The sequence below is a fragment of the Nematolebias whitei genome, chromosome 12 (genome assembly GCF_014905685.2).
Source record: "Nematolebias whitei isolate Nwh7 chromosome 12, NemWhi1, whole genome shotgun sequence".
NCBI lineage: Eukaryota > Metazoa > Chordata > Actinopteri > Cyprinodontiformes > Rivulidae > Nematolebias > Nematolebias whitei.
In genome coordinates this window covers 47,010,826-47,030,433 of record NC_056509.1, presented here as the reverse complement: position 1 = coordinate 47,030,433, position 19,608 = coordinate 47,010,826, and the positions used below count along the sequence as shown (strand labels likewise).

The 19,608-nt window shown below is 42.7% G+C and overlaps 2 protein-coding genes across 2 annotated transcripts in view; one reads left to right on the top strand and one right to left on the bottom strand.

Annotated features, from left to right (window-relative positions):
- Window positions 1-16,131, top strand: part of tnfaip2a (tumor necrosis factor, alpha-induced protein 2a) — an 18,536-nt gene extending 2,405 nt beyond the window's left edge. Inside the window, exons 4-13 of the mRNA XM_037685985.1 lie at window positions 1,954-2,165; window positions 4,676-4,790; window positions 4,935-5,057; window positions 5,128-5,222; window positions 6,492-6,584; window positions 6,778-6,904; window positions 8,438-8,563; window positions 8,637-8,786; window positions 10,685-10,809; window positions 15,844-16,131. Of these exons, the coding sequence (XP_037541913.1) occupies window positions 1,954-2,165; window positions 4,676-4,790; window positions 4,935-5,057; window positions 5,128-5,222; window positions 6,492-6,584; window positions 6,778-6,904; window positions 8,438-8,563; window positions 8,637-8,786; window positions 10,685-10,809; window positions 15,844-16,033 (1,356 nt within the window). The 3' untranslated portion in view covers window positions 16,034-16,131. The remainder of the gene's footprint in view (window positions 1-1,953; window positions 2,166-4,675; window positions 4,791-4,934; window positions 5,058-5,127; window positions 5,223-6,491; window positions 6,585-6,777; window positions 6,905-8,437; window positions 8,564-8,636; window positions 8,787-10,684; window positions 10,810-15,843) is intronic.
- Window positions 1-19,608, bottom strand: part of si:dkeyp-72h1.1 (uncharacterized protein LOC799956 homolog) — an 87,958-nt gene that overhangs the window by 16,501 nt on the left and 51,849 nt on the right. The window lies entirely within an intron of this gene.

Here is a 19,608-nt window from a genome sequence, read left to right as displayed (position 1 = left end):
GGTTCAAACACCACGACTGGTTCAAACACCACGACTGGTTCAAACACTGATGACTGGTTCAAACACAGACCACTGGTTCAAACACCACGACTGGTTCAAACACCACGACTGGTTCAAACACTGACGACTGATTCAAATAGGGATTTTGACCATCAGGTCTGGGTCAGGTCTGAATACTTTCTAAAGAACGAGGAGCAAATTATCTCAGGACAGACTAAATTTATTGCAACGGTTTTATTACAGATGGTTTACCCAGCTCCTAAAATAATAATAATAATAATAATAATAATAATAATAATAATAATAATAATAATAATAATAATAAAAAGCATGTTTGCATAAAAACAGAAGCTAACTCGTCTATTAAAGTTAAGTCAAGCCCTCTGGACAGAGTTTTAAAAAATGTCTGAGGAGCTGTAATAAATTCAGTCTCTTAAATAGCACCTTCTCAGAGTGGATCAACCAGTTTTGCTGCTGACAACCAGAACCAGCTGATCACATGCTCAAGAAGGACCATCAGCCTAACAATGGATCATTAGCACCTGATGGCTGTTTACTGTTCACAGAGGGCTGAGTGATACTAGCAATCACAGCATTGTAAGAGGGGGACAGTTGAACCCGGAGGCTCCGCCCCTGTTTAATGATGGACGATTTCTTTTCACAAAGATGGCCTCCTTTACTCCTCTCTCAAACCATCGTTCCTCTCTGTCCAGGATGTGAACATCTTCATCCCTGAACGAGTGTCACGCCAGCTCGTTGGTTCTTTCTCTGAGTTTCAAACGAGCAGCATCAGTTTTGGTCCAAACGCAGCTCTGAGCGTCCGTCTGGTCCTGAACAACGTGCAGGACGTGCGTGGATATGTACCGTGCAACAGCCTGGCCCTTTGCAGTGTTTATGAAACAAAGCACAGCTTGATGATGTGCAGATGTGGAGCTGCTGCCTCTTGTTTACAGCTTGTTTCCCGTTGACATCATGAAAACTTTTTTTTTTTACGTCAGTCCTTTCAGAAAGTGAAACTCATTTATTCATTAGAGTGAAACAGTTCAAGTCTTTATTTCTTTGAGTTTTCATGATTATAACTGACAGATAATTAAAGATCTAAACTCAGTGTCTCAGATGATTAGAATATTCATCAGCCAGCTGTTGGTAGTTTTGTCAGTGTGGGCTGGAGCCGAGTCCTGCTGGAAAATGGAACCAGCATCTCCATGAAGCTCATCAGAGAATGAAGCGTTAAGTGTCCTGCTAGATGCTGCATGGACTGAGGACTTCAGAGAACCCAGTGGACCAGCACCAGCAGAGGACATGGACCCAAACCATCACTGACTGTGGAAACTTCACTCTGGACTTGAACAACGTGGACTCTGGACCTCTCCACTCGTCCTCCAGACTCTGAGATGTTGATTTATAACTCTTTCATCTGAACAGAGGACGTTGGACCACAGAGAGACAGTCCAGGTCTTTGTCTCCTCAGCAGGTAAGACGCTTGGATGTCTCTGGTTCAGGAGTGGCTGGACTCGAGGAATGAGACGTTTGTAGCTCATGTCCAGGAGGTAATCAGCTGATCAGGAGTTTACAATACTGAACATCTTCACAATGTTCTAATGAATCGATGTAATCTGAGTTTTACTTTCTGAAGTGAAGACACAGATCAAGGTCTGAGGGAAACGTGGGTCCGGTTAAAGCATGGGTCTGAGTGGTCATCAGTGTCTGAAGGAAGACGTGGCTGTGATTTGATCCAGACTGAGACGCAGTAGATCAGGGCTGTTCAACGACATCACCCAGGGGGCCGGACATCCAGCTGCTGTCGTCATTGTTTGTTTTATGGGTTAAAATCTAGTTTTATTTGAAAATGAACCCATTGCTGGGCCGAACTGAGCTGAACAGCCCTGCAGTAGATGTTCCACTGGGTTTACTGACTCCTTGTCCTTTCTCACGGCTGCTGCACCTGCTCAGGTGTGTCGCATGGGGAAGCGAGCGAAAGACGACCTGCTTACGGTGGTGAAGATGGTGAAGGACTGCTACCCTGCCAAGGTGGACATCCTGAACATCTACGCCGGCCTCTACCATCAGACCTTCTCTGTTCGGCTGGCTGGGCTGACCTCCTCTGAGCTGGAGATAAAGGACTGCAGCTACGTGCTGTTCTGGGTCAACCACTACTATCCACGGTGAGTGTCCACTCAGACAAACCCTCAGCTGCCGTCGTGCGTTCAGTAAACCTCCTGATCCATGCACGTTCCTTCACGTTCGTCCATCTGGTCCTCCTCTGGCTCCAGATGGACGATGGTCATCATTTTTATGAAACTGCGCCTGAACAGAAAACATGCTCAGCTTTGAGTTGTGGATCATTTCAGGACCAAAAGGACTTTTGTTGTGCTTCCTGCTGACCGCACTGACCGCTGGTCTAAAATAAATTCAGTTTATTTCTGTAGCTCCAGGTCCCAACAGAAGTTATCTCAGGACTCTGAACAGAAACGTCCACAGACATTATAAATAGGGATCCACTTTTTTCACTTCCGATCCGATAACGATATCTGTGGTTTAGCATCGATTCGATACCGGTCTGGGGCGAAACAAAAAAACCAGTGCTGAATTAACAAAAATGGTGATTTATCCATGTTTATTGTCTACCTGGATGATTGAGCTTACAAACTGAATTCACTTAAAACATTTGTTTTTTGAAACGCAGACATGAATGTACTGAATTACAAATGTATTGAAAACTCTGCACCATGACCGCACATTGAAACACGCAGAGCTCGGTCAGACATGTAAAACATCAACTTTAATTCCTTCGGTCAGTACGTTAGCGTGTGACGTCACTCAGGGCACAAAGCATAGAGTTAGAATGAATAGATCTGCACAGTCATGGATCGATCACATTGTCACCGATACCCGATCCAGAAGCGTTTCGGTATCGGTACCGATACTTGGATCGGATCGGTACATGTCTAATTATAAACGCCAATTAGTAAAGTTCTCTAAGAAAGGAAGCTAAAATGTCTCATAATCCTGGGTCGGATAATAAAAAGAACTAATTACTCTTTTATCATCTCCAAATATTCTCGAAGTTGTAGGAGGTTCAATATTTGAATCATTTGATTTAATCGGATTAAAGGGTCCGTAGGTTCCAGCCCTGTCATTTGATCTAATTTATTAAAGTTACAGACGTAATCATCCTTGCTTTCTGTTTTACTTCTGTTTTCTGATCTCTCGTGGGCTTTAACCGTTTTCCTCTCCGCTCACGTCAGGACCTGGATGTGAACCACAGCTGCTGCTCGTTAATCTTCATCTCAGTAAATACACAAAACTTAGACAGGAATAATGTTATTGATTCTCATGAACTGTTTGTTCACCTCCCGACCTTCCTGTGTGGAGTTTGCATGTTCTCTACGTGTGGGGTTTCTCCGGTTACTCCACAGAAGAACACAAACATGCATGTAGGGACAGCAGTTGAAGAAAATGGATGAACTGTTTTCTTTGGGTTTTCCCCTCACGTAGAGTTTGTCTCGTCCTCCAGGCTCGCGCTGTGATTCGTTCTGAGCTTCATGTTCATGGACTTCCTGCTCTGCAGTGACCTCGGGTTCTGCTGCTTCAACTAAACACATTTCACTTATTAGCCTGCTTGTCCTCAGGCCAGTCTGTGGTGAAGCATGTGAAAGGATCGACAAACATTCAGGCGGAAGTCTAAACATTAACGGAACGAGTGAGGTGAAGCTCAAACATTAAAGCGTGTTGACACAACGCCAAAACAGAAAGACATCAGCAATAAACTGAGAGGAACAGCTGCTGCTCCTCATCAATCTGAAAAGGGTCAAAGGTCATTGCTATTTTTTTTTTGGAGTCCATCATTTTGCAGAGAGGAAGATTATTCAGAGGCGGGAAACATTTAAGACGGCTGACCGTCTCCTCAGGTTTGAATGTTCCAGTAAACTTACCCTGAAGGGCAGACTGTGCAATGCTCAGAGAAATGACCCTACAGGCCTCAGTCAGCAGGTCAAAGGTCATGGTCTCTTCTCTTTAAAAACGACATAGCTGCATGACTTAGGTTTGGAAAACAAAACCAGAACCAAAGAACAGATGTTTACCCAGAATGCACTGCAGCAGACGGCTCCTCCCAGCTGTCAGCACGGTGGAGGAGGCTGATGGTTCGGGCTCCTGTCAGTCACTGAGTGGACCAGGACCTCCTCTGTAGACCAAAGGGTTCTGGAGTCAGATGTGAGTCCATCTGTCCAACAAACTGGGTCCAACAGAACCATGATCCCAAACCCAGCAGCTGATCTACAACAGAACGGGTCAGAAAGAGTCCAGAACTTCAACCTGACTGAAACGCTGAGGTGGACCTTCAGAGAGCTGAGCAGGAATGAACCAAAGCAACGCTGCGAAGAGGAGTGGGCCAGAACTCTTCTAGAGCCTCCACGGAGAGTCTCTGCTGGTACCGGAGGTTCTACTGGACACAGTTTAACGTTTCGTTCTCGTTTAATCACGGCACAAAGACCGGATCAGTTTTATTGATCCTGACACAGAAAACTGTAGCTCTGACGGACAGTCTATATCTTGTACATCTATAGTGTGTTTGGAGAGTTGTGTCTTTACGAAACGTGACAGGAACTCGCTTCTTTCAACTCTTTTCTTTTTCAGGTTTCATGATTTGTGTGTTTGTTGTGTTTCCTCCCAGCGAGATCCTAAATCACAAAGAACTGGACGGCCTGATAAAGACGGCCTGCCTGGGTTCCCTGCTGCTGCAGGACGACTTGAACCGGCTGGAGGAGCAGTACCTGACCCACCGAGAGGTACAACCTCTGTGTCCTTCGTTCTCCACCGAGCTTCCACCGTTTTCAGACTCGCCGTTGGTTCACAACAAAAGCTGTGAAGTTTGACGATGTTTGGAGGAACCCGGTGTCTCCTTTAGTTTGCTGAGCTGCTGCTTCTTACAGGAACAGGTCAAACTGTGGCTGAGCACGGCCCTGAAGAAGGAGCAGGAAGGCTGGCTGAGCGGGAACACCCCTGAAGTTATGGACAGCTATTACTTCAGCCCGCTCGCCATCGACGTCATACAGGTGAGAGCTCAAACTTGCAGATGGACGCCGAAGTTCTTGGAGCTTGTCCGATGTGTCGTGTTGTTTCCAGGTGATAAACAGCTCCCTGACGGAGTTCAACCACACCATCCACGACCAGAACAAAGCTCAGAGGCTCACGGTTCAACTGGAGAACTTCCTGTGCAGGTAGACCGAGCCCACCACATGAAGGAGGACCGCCTGGATTGCAGTTTTAGTCCAGGTCCACATGGGAGGAGCATTTAGTGGAGACACAAAGATCTTATTGTTTCAGCTGTGAATCCACATGGAAACTGTTTTAAAACCCCTTAAAGCCACTGATGTGTTCTCATGTGGACAGCCTAAAGACAACTTGTTGAAAATGATACTCATAGCATCACTTTTACCTGACCTATGACCCAATGATGACAGATTACGTGCTGACAGATTACGTGCTGACAGATTACGTGCTGACAGATTACGTGCTGACAGATTACGTGCTGACAGATTATGGCACATGCTTGTGTTGCAGATGAAAATTGTTCATCTACAGCAAAACTTTAATTTTCTGTTACTTCAGTGAACAGACGAGCCCGATGAACGTAACGTTGCCGTACTTCCATCCATCCATCCATCCATCCATCCATCCATCCATCCATCCATCCATCCATCCATCATCTTCCTCTTGTTCTGGACTTCTTAAAGAACGTGTTTTATTTGTTAAACAGTCCAAATGTATGAGCGCTTTATGTTTTTAGTGAAAACTATTTCACTTTCTGACCTCGTAAATAGTTTCTAATTTCCACTCCGAGAAAGAGATGAACTTTGACGTTCACCAACTCAAACCTCATGATTTTTTATTGTAAAATAAGAGCTGTGGAAAAATAAAACTAAATGGAAGAATAACTAATGGAGACCAGAACAGATCATTAAAACACAAATATTCTGTGTTTTCTGTTACTCTTCCTCTTTTCAATCACAAAAATAGTGAATTTTCTGTAGAATCTCTTCACGTGTTCTGAAAAACTTTACTACTTAATATTAACTTTTTATAAATGCATATTTTGAAGAATTTAATTTAAATGAAACCGTTCTTCTGAGTCAGATTTTATTTTGAAACTACCTTCCAGGAAGCTGATATATCAACCAGACAACACAAATAGCTGCACATTGTTTGTTCTTTAGATTAATCGGTGAATTTATTTATTTTTCTATCATTTTTTTAACCTTTGTTTTTTATTAATTACATCTTTTATTTGTGGGAGTCCTAACTTTGGTGGCTGCAAGGATAACAACAAAATAAAATAGATCTTCGTATAAAAGTTTCCTAACGATGTAAAGGAGCAAATTAGCCACAACGATGGAGATTTAATAAATTTAACTCTGGTGTGTGTTAATCTCTTTTAATCCTGAATATGTTTTGTAAGGCTGATCTGAGGTCAGATGTGTTTGTTTCAGCTACAAGAAGTGTTTGGAGGAGCTTGTGAAGGGAAACCACAGCAACGTGCGCTCCGTGGTAAAAGCTCAGCTGGCGTGTGAGCAGCAGCTCAGGTAAGCTCACGTCTGCATCACCTCGGAGGGTGCACGTACGTGCACGTGACGCATGATCTTTAGCTGCTGGTTTTGATTTCAGAGCCCTCGGAGCTCATTAACTCAAACTGCCAGCCCAACTGTTATCCCACCCCAATGCATTCTGGGAGCTGTAATCATTAACTGTTAATTGATCTTATTTTCACGTCCTCAGCGATTATATAACTCGACAAACAGGAAGTCTGTCCGAAGAGCAGCAGCGTCGCTGTCTGGACTCTCTCTCTGCCATGAGGGATTGTGGGTACAGGTGTTTTACCTGTCCTCTTCATGACCAGACCAAGGTACAACTCCCTGTACACACAGAATTATAGTATTATTTTTAAAAATATGATGTTCAATTGTAGAATTAATCTGATACGAGAAAGTTAGGGATTAAACTTAGTTAGAAAACAACTAGACTGACATTTGGAAACAAGATCTGACGATTCAAGGTTCAAGTTCTTTATCGTCATTTGCATCACATGTGGTACATGAGGTGGAATGAAATTGTGTACTCAAGGTCCCAGTTACACCCATACATAACAAAAATATAAAGTACAAAAAGAAACGGTATCCAAGAATTTAAGATATACTCTAAACAATAATAATGTAAAACTATACGGTGTATTTTAAGCAGCAGCCTGAACATGAGATTGTGTAGAAAAACAAACTGGATCTGACATTAAAAGGAGAAAACGAGGAACGCTGATGTCCCCCGAGTGTTTTTCTGGACTGGAATTGAACAGGAAAGTAAACCTAAATGTTTTTGATGATTCAAGTGGCAGGAGTTACGCTGCTGAAGAACAGCGGGAGGTTTTCTCTTTCGTCTTCATCAAGACGGTGCAGAGTGGTGGATTTTGGTGAGTGGAGGGGGCGATTTCATCCACCACCAAGAGCAGTGGAGGAGCCAGGGGGTGGCCAGTGGTGGCCAAGGCCACCATAGATTAACCTTTGGCCACCCCAAGGGCCATCTTAATCATTTGAGGAAACTATAATTTTAAGCGATATAACTAGAAAGTGTAGTTTCCTCAAATGATCGGGGTGCTCGGTTTACTTATACTCATGATGGTAGCCATCTTGGATTTTGACATGACGCCACCTAATGTTTGATAGTGACCTTTTCTACTCCTAGATGCAGCCACACATCATAAAAAGAAGTTTGTATCTCACTTATTTTTCAAGTTAATCTCAAAACACGAATGGAGGTATTTCCACTTCCCTCTTTTTGCTCCGTGACGGGGGGAAAGAATGACATATGGGGAGGGTGATTACTAGAGTGTCTGCAGCTGAGCTGACAAGGATCAGAACAGGTGGTTGCATCTGACACGAGGTCAGGAAATAAAACAGAAAATATTCAGGAACAGATTCAAGACTTGAGAACAAGAAAGACCTAACAAAAAAGAAATATCAAGCAGATGTTAAATGAAATATATTCATTACATTTACAGTATCTACACAATTGCATATCTATCTATATCTATATCTCTATCTATACATCTATATATAGATAGATAGATATAGATAGATATATATAAAAAAAAATAATATATATATATATATATGTGTGTGTGTGGTGTTCACTTTGATAGAAAGATAAGGTTTAGTGACATGTTGTCCTGTTGTAAAAATAATAAATTCAATGCAGCTGTATCTTTGCTGTCTTTCAAAATGATTTGGTTATTTGTTTCTATTTTGCTGTCTGGTTTAAAAATTGATCTCCAAATTGACCGAAGGAGCCAGATTTTATTAGAAGGTTGTTGTTGTTGCCTTAAAGTCAGTTTTCAAGTTGATCTTTTCACTTCAGAATCTGTTTTCTTGCTGGTGAACATTGTCAGGCACGTCTGAGTCCGCTGTGGACGTCCGTCTGGGTGGACGGCTCACTTCCTGTTGTCGACTCGCTGCTGGACTTTCTGAACCAACAGCTAGTCGACCTGTCTGACCTGAAACCAGCCTGCAGACAGGTGACGCACCGCCCCGCTTGTACTGCGTGCACGCCTGTCTCCACACCGGTGTAACTCGCCCGTGTCTTCACAGTCCCTGCTCTGCGTGCTCTATCAGAACGTGGTCCTTCAGTATGTGAAGAAGATGATGAAGACGAGGAGTAAGAGCAGGGAGCAGCAGGTGGCCGGAGCTCAGCGGATGATCGAAGACGCACAGAAAATGGACAAGTTCTTCACAGAGGAGGTGAGACGTGCGCTTGGATGGATGGGTACCATGGGGTGGATCATGGTTCTTATAACGCCCAGGTTTGAAGAACCCTCTCCGTTTTGTCACGAAACGTTTTTGTTTTTAAACGTTTATTTGACACCGTTACAAAAAGAACCCCTAAAGTGTAAAGTAACACAAAGGCATGGAACGGCACCGTTCTGTCCACAAAACAACAAACTGTTCACCATATCTTCCATGAAATGTGTCACACCTGTCCTGCTGAGAACACCATCCCTACACTGAGGCACGGTGGTGGCCGCATCATGCGTCAGCAGAGACTGGGAAACTGGTCAGAGCTGATGGTAAAATGGATCCAGAAACACTTGAACATGTTTGAGAAAGAGGAACAAAGTTGTGGAACTGTCCGGTCAAAGCCCAGACCTCGATCCAACTGAGACTGCGAGGGGTGTGCGTGTGCGCGCTAAGGTTTTCAAGAGTGATTTTTTTGTCTTATTTTACCGTAAGACACATTTAGCATCTTCAAAGTGGTCTTTATGTTGTGCAAATTCAAATTCATTTAAAGATCCAGGTTCTAACGAAACCAAAAGAACGCTTAAGGGGGTGGATACTTGGTACCGGTTAGAAACTCACCCTCGACCTGAAGAGAACAATCCACCCTTTTCCAGTTCAGAACCACGGCCTCAGATCTGGAGGTGCTGGTTCTCATCCCAGCTGCTTCACACTCGGCTGCAAACCGCTCCAGTGAGAGCTGGAGATCACGGCACAATGACGCCAACAGGACCACATCATCTGCAAAGGGCAGAGATGGAATCCTGAGGCCACCGAACCGGACTCCGTCCACCTCCTGACTGCACCAAGAAATTCTGTCCATAATGGTTCTGAACAGAATCGGAGACAACGGGCAGCCCCGGTGGAGTCCAACTCCCACCCTGAAGGGTGACTTACTACCAGCAATGAGAACCAAACTCTCGCACCGCTTGTAGGGACTGAACAGCTTGTAACAATGGGTCCCCAATCCCATACTTATGGAGCACCCCTTACAGAGTACCCTGAGGAACACAAGTCAAATGCTTTCTCCAAGTCCACAAAACACATGTAGACTGGATGAGCAAACTCCCATGACCCTGCGCTGGTGAAGATTCTCCGTCATCCAGGACATGGTAAATTAAAAAAAAGTTCAAGACAAAAACAACTGGACTTTATTTGTAACAGAAGACGTTTCGCTTCTCATCCGAGAAGCTTTCTCAATTCAAAGAGCAGAGCGTGTGGGGTTCAGGTTATAAAGCTGAGATAAGACACACATACATATGCAGATTGACCTATTACACCTCACAGTAGGAGTTTAAGGTTTTTGTTAATGTAATTCACAGATGAGGCCCCTCTGGTCACATCTGATGGGTGTAAAACTGGCTGGGGATCAGTCCTAAAGCTGCATTACAAATTTTTGAAAGTTGAAATCTGAGGCCTCCTCCTCTGTTTAGAGATGGTTTCTCTTTTTTCCACTCCCCTCTCAAACTGACCTCAAATTTCAACTTTCAAAAACTTATAATGCAGCTTTAGGACTGATACCCAGCCAGTTTCACACCTATCAGATGGGACCAGAGGGACATCATCTGTGAATTGCATTAACAAAGACCTTAACAAACTCCCACTGTGAGGTGTGACAGGTCAATCTGCATATGTATGTGTGTATCTTAGCTCAGATTTATAACCTGAACCCCACACGCTCTGCTGACTTTGAATTGAGAAAGCTTCTTGGATGAGAAGTGAAACGTCTTCTGTTATAAAGTAAAGTCCAGTTGTTTTTGTCTTAACTTGAATTTCCCATGACTGTGAGTTTCAGTGTCCTGGAAGTATTTCACAGTACTGTGTTCAGTATAATTATGTATTTCAGTAGTACTTCTTTATTTCAGGGTTGCAGTGAGACATCGTGGCTCCATGTGATGCTCTGTGGCCTCGCTGAGATTATCCGTCTGCAGGATCCCGCCAGCATCCAGCTGGAGTTCGTAAATCTGGCTCGGACTTTTCCTGACCTCAGGTACTCCGTTTGTTCACACCACTCTGAAGTGTTGCACAGTATTTTTGGGATGGGGACAGTACTCATCACTGTGAAGGATTTCCCAGAACACACCACATTCACATCCTGTCCTCCTGAACGTCCTCTCTGCTCTCGGTCGGGCGAGTGTTAAACATCAGTCACTGTCCCGTTGACGACCAACAAAGCCGCCTCACTGTTCTCCAGCTGATGATGTAATCTGTTTTATAGTCACGGCTGTTGCTGACTGGTTTCCAGTCTGAGGCCCAAAGGGACAAAGCGTCAGAGGACGACTCGGATAAAACTGACTCTGTTCAACCGCTCACTTCATCTGAGCTTTGAGCTCTGATCTGCTGTGAAATAACAGCTGCTACACAAAATGTCCTGCAGTGAAGCTTTGGACGCTTGTCTCTGTCAACATGATGCGTCAATTATTAACTTATCCTTTTGGATATGAAATAACTCTGACACGTATCACGTTCAGTAGATAAAGCTGAACAAAGAGCTCGCATACCTCGGTGCCGCAGCTTTCTTATTTAAACTCTTTCTGAAAAACAGCTGAAATTAGCTTAAAAAACCATGCTGAAAAGTAGAACAAGCTTAAATTAACAGAAGAAAGCAGAAAGAACAAGTTTCTCCAATTAAGAAGCAGAAAGGAGCGCACAAAAGTGGAAATTATCTGAAAAAAGCTGAAATTAGCCAAAGAAGTAGCTAAAATTGCAGAAAGAAACTTAAATTACCCGAAGGAAGTGGAGAGAGCACATTTTTACTGAATTAGGCTGAAGAACTGCTGATACACAGCTTTACATCAGGACTGGGGCATCATCTTCATCATTGTCATCTCCATCTTCACTCGCTGACCTCTCCACCTGCCTGGAGGAGATGAGGGCATGGATGAATCAGAACTTTCTTCAGTTAAACTGCTCCAAAACAGAGACCTTACTGAGTGGCACCCCTCACCAGGTTCAAACTTCAACTATAACGACTGTTTCATTTTCTGGACGAGACATCCCCCTCTCCACCTCTGTTACAAATCTTGGAATGAGAATGGACTCTCATCTTTCATTTGAAAATCACATTAAGCATCTGTTTAAAACCCGTTTCTTCCATCTTCGAAATATCTCCAAACTGCGCCCATCTCTCACTTTTGCTGATGCAGAGAAACTCGTCCATGCTTTTGTCTCCTCCAGGCTCGACTCCTGCAACTCCCTGTTTACTGGAATACCCGGCAAAAACCTTCAGAAGCTTCAATATATTCAAAACAGTGCAGCCAGGATTTTATTGAGAGCTCGTAAATTTGAACATATTACACCCATTCTCCATAACCTCCACTGGCTTCCTGTCACGACAGAATTCAGTACAAAATGTTCTCATCCCCGTCAGTGTTTATACGGATGTTCACCAGATTATCTGAAGGACCTTCTTGCTCCATATTCATCCACCCGGTCCCTACGATCACAGAACAGTCATCTCCTCCACCTTCCACGAACTAAATTAAGAACCATGGGAGATCGGGCATTCTGTGTGGCTGCCCCCCCCCACCCCCCACCTCTGGAACTCCCTCCCTGACTGAGAGCTCCACAATCATTGACTGACTTTAAAAAAGGCTTAAAGACTTTTCTTTTTAAGCAAGCCTATTCTGCCTCCACATGATTGTATCATTGATTTTAGTTGATTTTATCATTGATTTTAGTTGCACTCTGTAGCACTTTGAGATTTTTGTTAATGAAAAGTGCGTTACAAATTAAATTCATTATTACTAAAAAAGTTTAAATGAGTGCAAAAAATGTGGAATTGGCTAAAAAAGCTAAAATTAACAGCTAAATAGTAGCTGAAATAACAAACTGGCAGAAATAAGCTGAAAGGAGCAAAAAGCTTAAATTAGCGCAAAACAGCTAAATAGCTGAAATAGCAGAAACAAACTGAAAGGAGCATAACGAGCTGAAATTAGCAGATAGAAGTTATAAGAAGCACAAAAATGTTGTAGTTAGCAGAAAGAATCTGAAAGGCGCAGAAAGCGGCTGAAAAAACAGCTGAAATTAGTTGAAAATGGGTGAAAAAAGTTTAATTTAGCAGCAGGAAGCTGAAAGAAGCTGAAGCAGAACAAATTGTGAAAGGAGCAGTAAAAGGTTTTAAACACATCTAAAGATTTGAAGGATGTAAAATGAGCTCAATTTATTTTCTATGAGAAAAAAATGTCAGAAAAAGCCAAATATTTCAAACAGCTAAAGTTGCACCAATACCAAAAGTCACAGCAGGATTGTCCTGAAAGAGCCGAAGGTTTTGATTCATGATTTGTTGAAATGGCACAAAACATGTGGAACGAGAAAGATGCTGAAAAACGTACAGAATAAAACCGGATCGGAGTGGATGCTTCATAAACGTTCACACTAATTTCCTGTGAGACTCTTCTGTTGAAATTTAGTTTTCCTTCGTAGGGTAGTGGGTGATACCCCCGCTGACATTTTCAGAAGTTTTATTTTCTAATTCAGTTCAGTTTATTTCTAAAGCTCCAAGTCTCAACAGAAGTCGTCTCAGGCTCTGAACAGAAACATTCATCTATAAAATAATAATTTAACATCATTTATCTGAGGAGCAGCTCTGAGTTCAACTCCATCACAGAACCCTCATCCTCCTGTTACTGCCAACATATTCCCACATCATGCAGTTCATTGTGTTGTGATGAAAACAGAAACTCAGGTGATACACCTGGATCGGTCAAGGTACTTTCTACGAACCAGGTTTTCACAGATTGTCTCCAGAAAGCCTCTCTGTTTGTGCAGGACAGCAATCATTCGGAGTAACTGTCATTTTTTTTAAACGTTTTTGTCCAGAGTAGAGTGCTTGGTGGTCCAGCTTCAGGTAACACACCTGACACCTGACACCTGACGTACAGCCAAACCTGTTTGTTCCACTCCTGTGTGTGTGTGTGTGTTACATGTGTTATTGTGCGTCCTCTTACACAAACACGGTGACCTGAATATTAAGAATTCCTGGATGTGTTGGAGTCAACAGGGAGCGGCGGGGTGGGGGGTGCTCAGGTGTCCCGGTTGTGTTGCCTCAAAGGAGAAATGCTGAGAGCGGCCAGTTGAAAACAAAAACATTCTGAATGACGTTCCACGTGTGTTGGGTTCAACTCAGACTGCTTATCATCAGACAATCAGGTTTCCAGTGACTGGGCTGATCTACGTCTGAGGCGGCTGAAGCTTCTGAGTCAAGAACTAATGAATAAACTCATTGGGACTCGTTTTGATGCTTTTCTCTTGGACCAAGCGGTTGTTGATGACTATGGGTTGAAGAATTCTGAAATTTCCCAAATGACCACCTGTCTTTATGAGCTTTTCCTCTGATTGAGCTTAAACCGGTTTTAGGAAGTCCAACATAATGTAACAGGTGGCCGAGGAGCCAGAAATCTTCCATCCAGTGTGAGTCACTGCCTGCGGAGGGAAGTTTGCACAAAAAATGACCTTTCCACATTATTTTTCAACATTTAAACCAGTCTCTGATCCTTACGGTTTCTGCACAGCTTTTATAACCGTTTAGAGTCCCCTTCAGCTCCTGCTTCGGAGGAGGAGCTTAGCTCAACAGGAACCAAAGAAGCTCATGATTGGCTTAATCATAATTCAAAAATACTTTATTAATCCTAAAGGGAAATGAATTGTTGTTGTAGCTCATCTTGGTTTCATTAGAGTTGTTATAGAGGCTGATGGCTTTTGGCCGGAAGGATCTCTTGTAGCAGTCTGTCCCACAGCGGATCCAAAGAAACTGGCTGCAGATACCGATCCATCCACCCAGACCCAGCAGACCTACTGGTCCTCTTGGGCAGCAGGACTGCCTAAATGCCGGGAAGAAATCCTCCCCGAGCGATGGCCATTTCTCCCAGCAGCCTGCTGAGCCCCTCGTCACCGCAGACTTAACTGCAGGTGCCAGAGGACGATCTCGGTCCTCCCGCTGTCACGAGCTGCGTTTCCTGCTACCTCCAAGATCTCAGTGGTCAGGCACTCGAGCACCGCCTCCAGGTAGATGGTAATGCATCCACAGCACCTCCTTTTCAACGCATTTTGGGATTTAGAGCTGTAGTTGAGGTATTATTTGAGCTTTTGAGATGTTAATCAGCAGCTTCCAATTGTAGAAAACCACCTTGTTGTTATGATTGTGCATCATAACAAATGTCCAAAAGTAAAAAAAGGTTTCAGTAAAAATCCTTCTAGCGACACAGCATCTGATACCAGAGGAAGTAATCATCCGAAACCAGAGGAAGTAATCATCCGAAAAAATCCATTTACATCCAGAAAAGATCTTTAACATAGAATGATCAACATGCAGCTTGTTCAGTTTATCTCCTGCCACATTTCAAAGTGCATTGTATGTTAAACATGTGTGTCCCTGTCAATCACTGGTGCAGCCGTTGTAGAGTTTTGACTCACCTTTGAGAAAGTCTCAAACTCGCCGTCTTTGATTCCTGGAGTTTTATTTCACTCCAAAATCGTTTCCAACATAATTCAAATAGCACAAGTTTGTGTGTGCAATCAAAAGACTAAACGTCTATTGGGCCACACATCAGCCTCAAAAACAACAGAAGATAAATACATTTTAGATAATTACCATGAACTGCCCACAAGCAGGTGCTGGACATTAAAACAATGGAATGGTCTTCATACATCAGTTGTGGCCGTAATGAAACGTGCCCAGTCTGCAGATAGCAGTGGTGGTTTGTATAGTTTGGTAAAAACGTTAATGATACACGTGTTTAATTAGCATACACCTTTTGTGTAACAGTCAGAGGTGGAGGCCTTGGTTCAATCCCTGGTGGCTGATCCTTAATTCAGGGTTTCTTGTTCCTCCGTGGCACATTTCATCTCCTTCCTTTGTGACTTTGAATTATGGACAAAGGAAACAGTCAGAGTCTGGTGGTAGAGGCATCTGTAAGAAATGTGCCTCACCTTTAGTTTTATTGAACATTCCTGTCAAGAATGTTTTCTTTAACTAATCATTTGTTTGGCTGATTCTTTGATTGCTTGTGTGTTGTCTCTTCAGTGGCCCTCATGTGTCGGCATTGCTGTCCATAAAAAACGGATTATCGTCTGCTGACGTTCGCTCGATTAGACTCAGCGTGGAGGAGAACCGTCTGCTGGATGTCTCCACCAATCAGAGCCCTCAGTTCTTTTCCAGGGTCAAAGTAAAATGGATCAATAACAAAATAAATCAAATGGGACTCAAGAGTTAAAATGTTAGCATGTTGGCAAAGTTGGATGTTAGCCGCATGTAGCTGGTACAAACCGGATTCCAAAAAAGTTGGGACACTAAACATATTGTGAATAAAAACTGAATGCAATGATGTGGAGATGGCAAATGTCAATATTGTATTTGTAATATAACATAGATGACAGATCAAAAGTTTAATCTGAGTAAATGTAACATTTTAAAGGAAAAATATGTTGATTCAAAATTTCAGTGTCAACAAATCCCAAAAAAGTTGGGACAAGTAGCAATAAGTGGCTGGAAAAAGGAAATTGAGCATATAACGAACAGCTGGAAGACCAATTAACACTAATTAGGTCAATTGACAACATGATTGGGTATAAAAAGAGCTTCTCAGAGTGTCAGTGTCTCTCAGAAGCCAAGATGGTAAGAGGATCACCAATTCCACCATTGTTGTGCAGAAACGCAGTGCTGTTTGCGCTGTGCGTAAGGGTCAAGGCCGTAAAACTCTTCTGGATGCTCGTGATCTCCGGACCCTTAAACGTCACTGCACCTCAAACAGGAATGCCACTGTCAAGGAAATAACAGAATGGGCTCAGGAATACTTCCAGAAAGCATTGTCAGTGAACACAATCCACCGTGCCATCCGCCGTTGCCAGCTGAAACTCTACAGTGCAAAGAGGAAGCCATTTCTAAGCAAGCTCCACAAGCTCAGACGTTTGCACTGGGCCAGGGGTCATTTAAAATGGAGTGTGGCAAAATGGAAGACTGTTCTGTGGTCAGATGAGTCACGATTTGAAGTTCTTTATGGAACACTGGGACGCCACGTCATCCGGACCAGAGAGGACAAGGATAGCCCAAGTTGTTATCAACGCTCCGTTCAGAAGCCTGCATCACTGATGGTATGGGGTTGCATGAGCGCTTGTGGCATGGGCAGCTTGCATGTCTAGAAAGACACCATTAATGCAGAGAACTATGTTCAGGTTCTAGAACAACATATGCTCCCATCTAGACGTCATCTCTTTCAGGGAAGACCCTGCATTTTTCAACACGATAATGCCAGACCACATTCTGCAGCAATCACAACATCATGGCTACGTAGGAGAAGGATCCGGGTACTGAAATGGCCAGCCTGCAGTCCAGATCTTTCACCTATAGAGAACATTTGGTGCATCATAAAGAGGAAGGTGCGACAAAGAAGGCCCAAGACGATTGAACAGTTAGAGGCCTGTATTAGACATGGATGGGAGAGCATTCCTATTTCTAAACTGGAGAAACTGGTCTCCTCTGTCCCCAGACGTCTGTTGAGTGTTGTAAGAAGAAGGGGGGATGCCACACAGTGGTAAAAATGGACTTGTCCCAACTTTTTTGGGATTTGTTGACGCCATGAAATTTGGAAACAACAGATTTTTCCCTTCATATGATACATTCTCTCAGTTTAAACTTTTGGTCTGTGATTTGTGTTCTATTCTGAATAAAATATTAGATGTTGGCACCTCCACATCATTGCATTCAGTTTTTATTCACAATTTGTTTAGTGTCCCAACTTTTTGGAATCCGGGTTGTATTTGTTGTTGTCTTTTTGTGTTTCTTGTGTATCATAACTGTATAAATGGAGCTTGTGGTTACAGGTAACTAACTTGACAGACTACTCAAATCTCAGAGGAGTTGGAAAACCAGATTAAACTCAGCTCAGCTTCAGTTCTGGTTTGGTGTTCCTCACGGCTGAGTGCTGGTTGCCCTTTCGTTTTGCTTGTAAAATTTGATCAGTGAAAGTGTTCAAATATGGCCACTTTGAATTATTCTGCTTACTGTACAACTGAACTGCTACTTGTCTTTAGCTTGCTGCTACATGAACTAAACTAATATTATCAAATCAACTTAACATAAACACAAGGTATTTATGCAGATCCAAATATTTTTGACTTTGTGGTTTTGCTTTTGACTCTAGATGAACGGCATGTATTATTATAGGAACAGCTGATTATTGTGAATTGTCCCTAGATGCATTTCAATAAACATCTAAATATGTAAAGCTGCTGTGTTATGTTTTTTAGCTCTGAGATTATTTTTTTACATAAATTAATTCAACAAACTTTTTAAAAAAAGAGCTCCTGCATGTTATTTACTGATGATCCGTGTGCATAATACTGCTTATCAGTATATTTCATGTCCTTGCATGGACTTTTTTTTTCATTTTTATGTAAGATGTATAAAAAATGGAAAAGGCACAGAAGTGAAATCATAATATTCTGTGTCAGAGCTGACACACAATTTTTTCAAATCAGATTCTTCACACTAGATACGTGTTTAAAAGTCCCATCTATGAACCACTTTACAATCCTGGTGTCACATGACTCTTTTAAGGCTTCAAGTAAGAAGTTCCAACTAAACGTATTGGGGAAAAAAAAACGTTAACATACAGCAGCAAGGTAACTACACTGAACAAAAATATAATCACAACACTTTAGTTTTTACTCCCATTTTTCATCAGCTGACCTCAAAGACCTAAGATGCTTTCTCAAAAGTCCTATTTCTCTCAAATATTGTTCACAACTTTGTGTAAATGTGTTCGTGAGCGCTTCTTTACCGAGATAATCCACCAGGTGTGGCATATCAAGATGCTGATTAAACAGGTGTGCTTTAGGCTGACCACAACAAAAGGCCACTCTAAAATGTACAGTTTTATCACACAGCATGATGACACAGATCCCATTGAGCCACGGGGACTGGTTTACAAGAGAGACCTGGTTTTAACAAAGAGTGATGACAACAATAGACAATCATAAACGAGGCATACAAGAGCGGTTTGAGAGGTTTCTATATGAAACACTAGAGGGTGGCCTGGTCATGTGACCATGTGATTCACTGAAGGTCATTACCAAAATTAAAGTGGCTGGCTATGTAAAAAATGTCCAAAATTAAAATAAAATTTAATAGAATGTATATAAAATGGTGAGTGAGAGAGTGAATGGTTGTTTGTCTCGTTTGTCTCTATGTGTCCCCGTGATGGACTTGCGACCTGTCCAGAGTGTCCCCCGCCCCTCGCACAGTGATTGCTGGACATGGGCACCGGCGACCCCCCTGACCCAAAATGGAAGAAGCGGGTAAAAGATGATGGATATAAAATGTAAAAATGTTATAAAGCTGTGTGCACTACAAAACTGGGAACAGAAGGAAAAATGGAAAACACCTCTCCTTTCACAAATAAGCAGATTATTGTATTTATCTCAACGTGGATGTGATCTAATAACCATTTAAAATAGCATATAAAACTGTAACGGCTGTTAATTATTGAATGTTTAATTCCTTTTTATATTTGAGTTGCTTTTCATTTAATTATTGTTGTCTGCACTTTATATGTTGTCTGTCTCAAACAGGTATCTTGAAAACGAGTCCTCGTGACTCATTGAGACGTCTTCCTTCGGCTTTTCCCTCTTCAGGGGTCTCCACAGCGAGTGATCTCACTCTGTCCTCTGTCCAACTACCTCCATGTCCTCTCTAACTGCATCCATATATATCCTCTTTGTCTTACATCCTTCTACCAATACACCCACTGTCCCTCCTCTGGACATGTCCAAACCACTGTCCCTCCTCTGG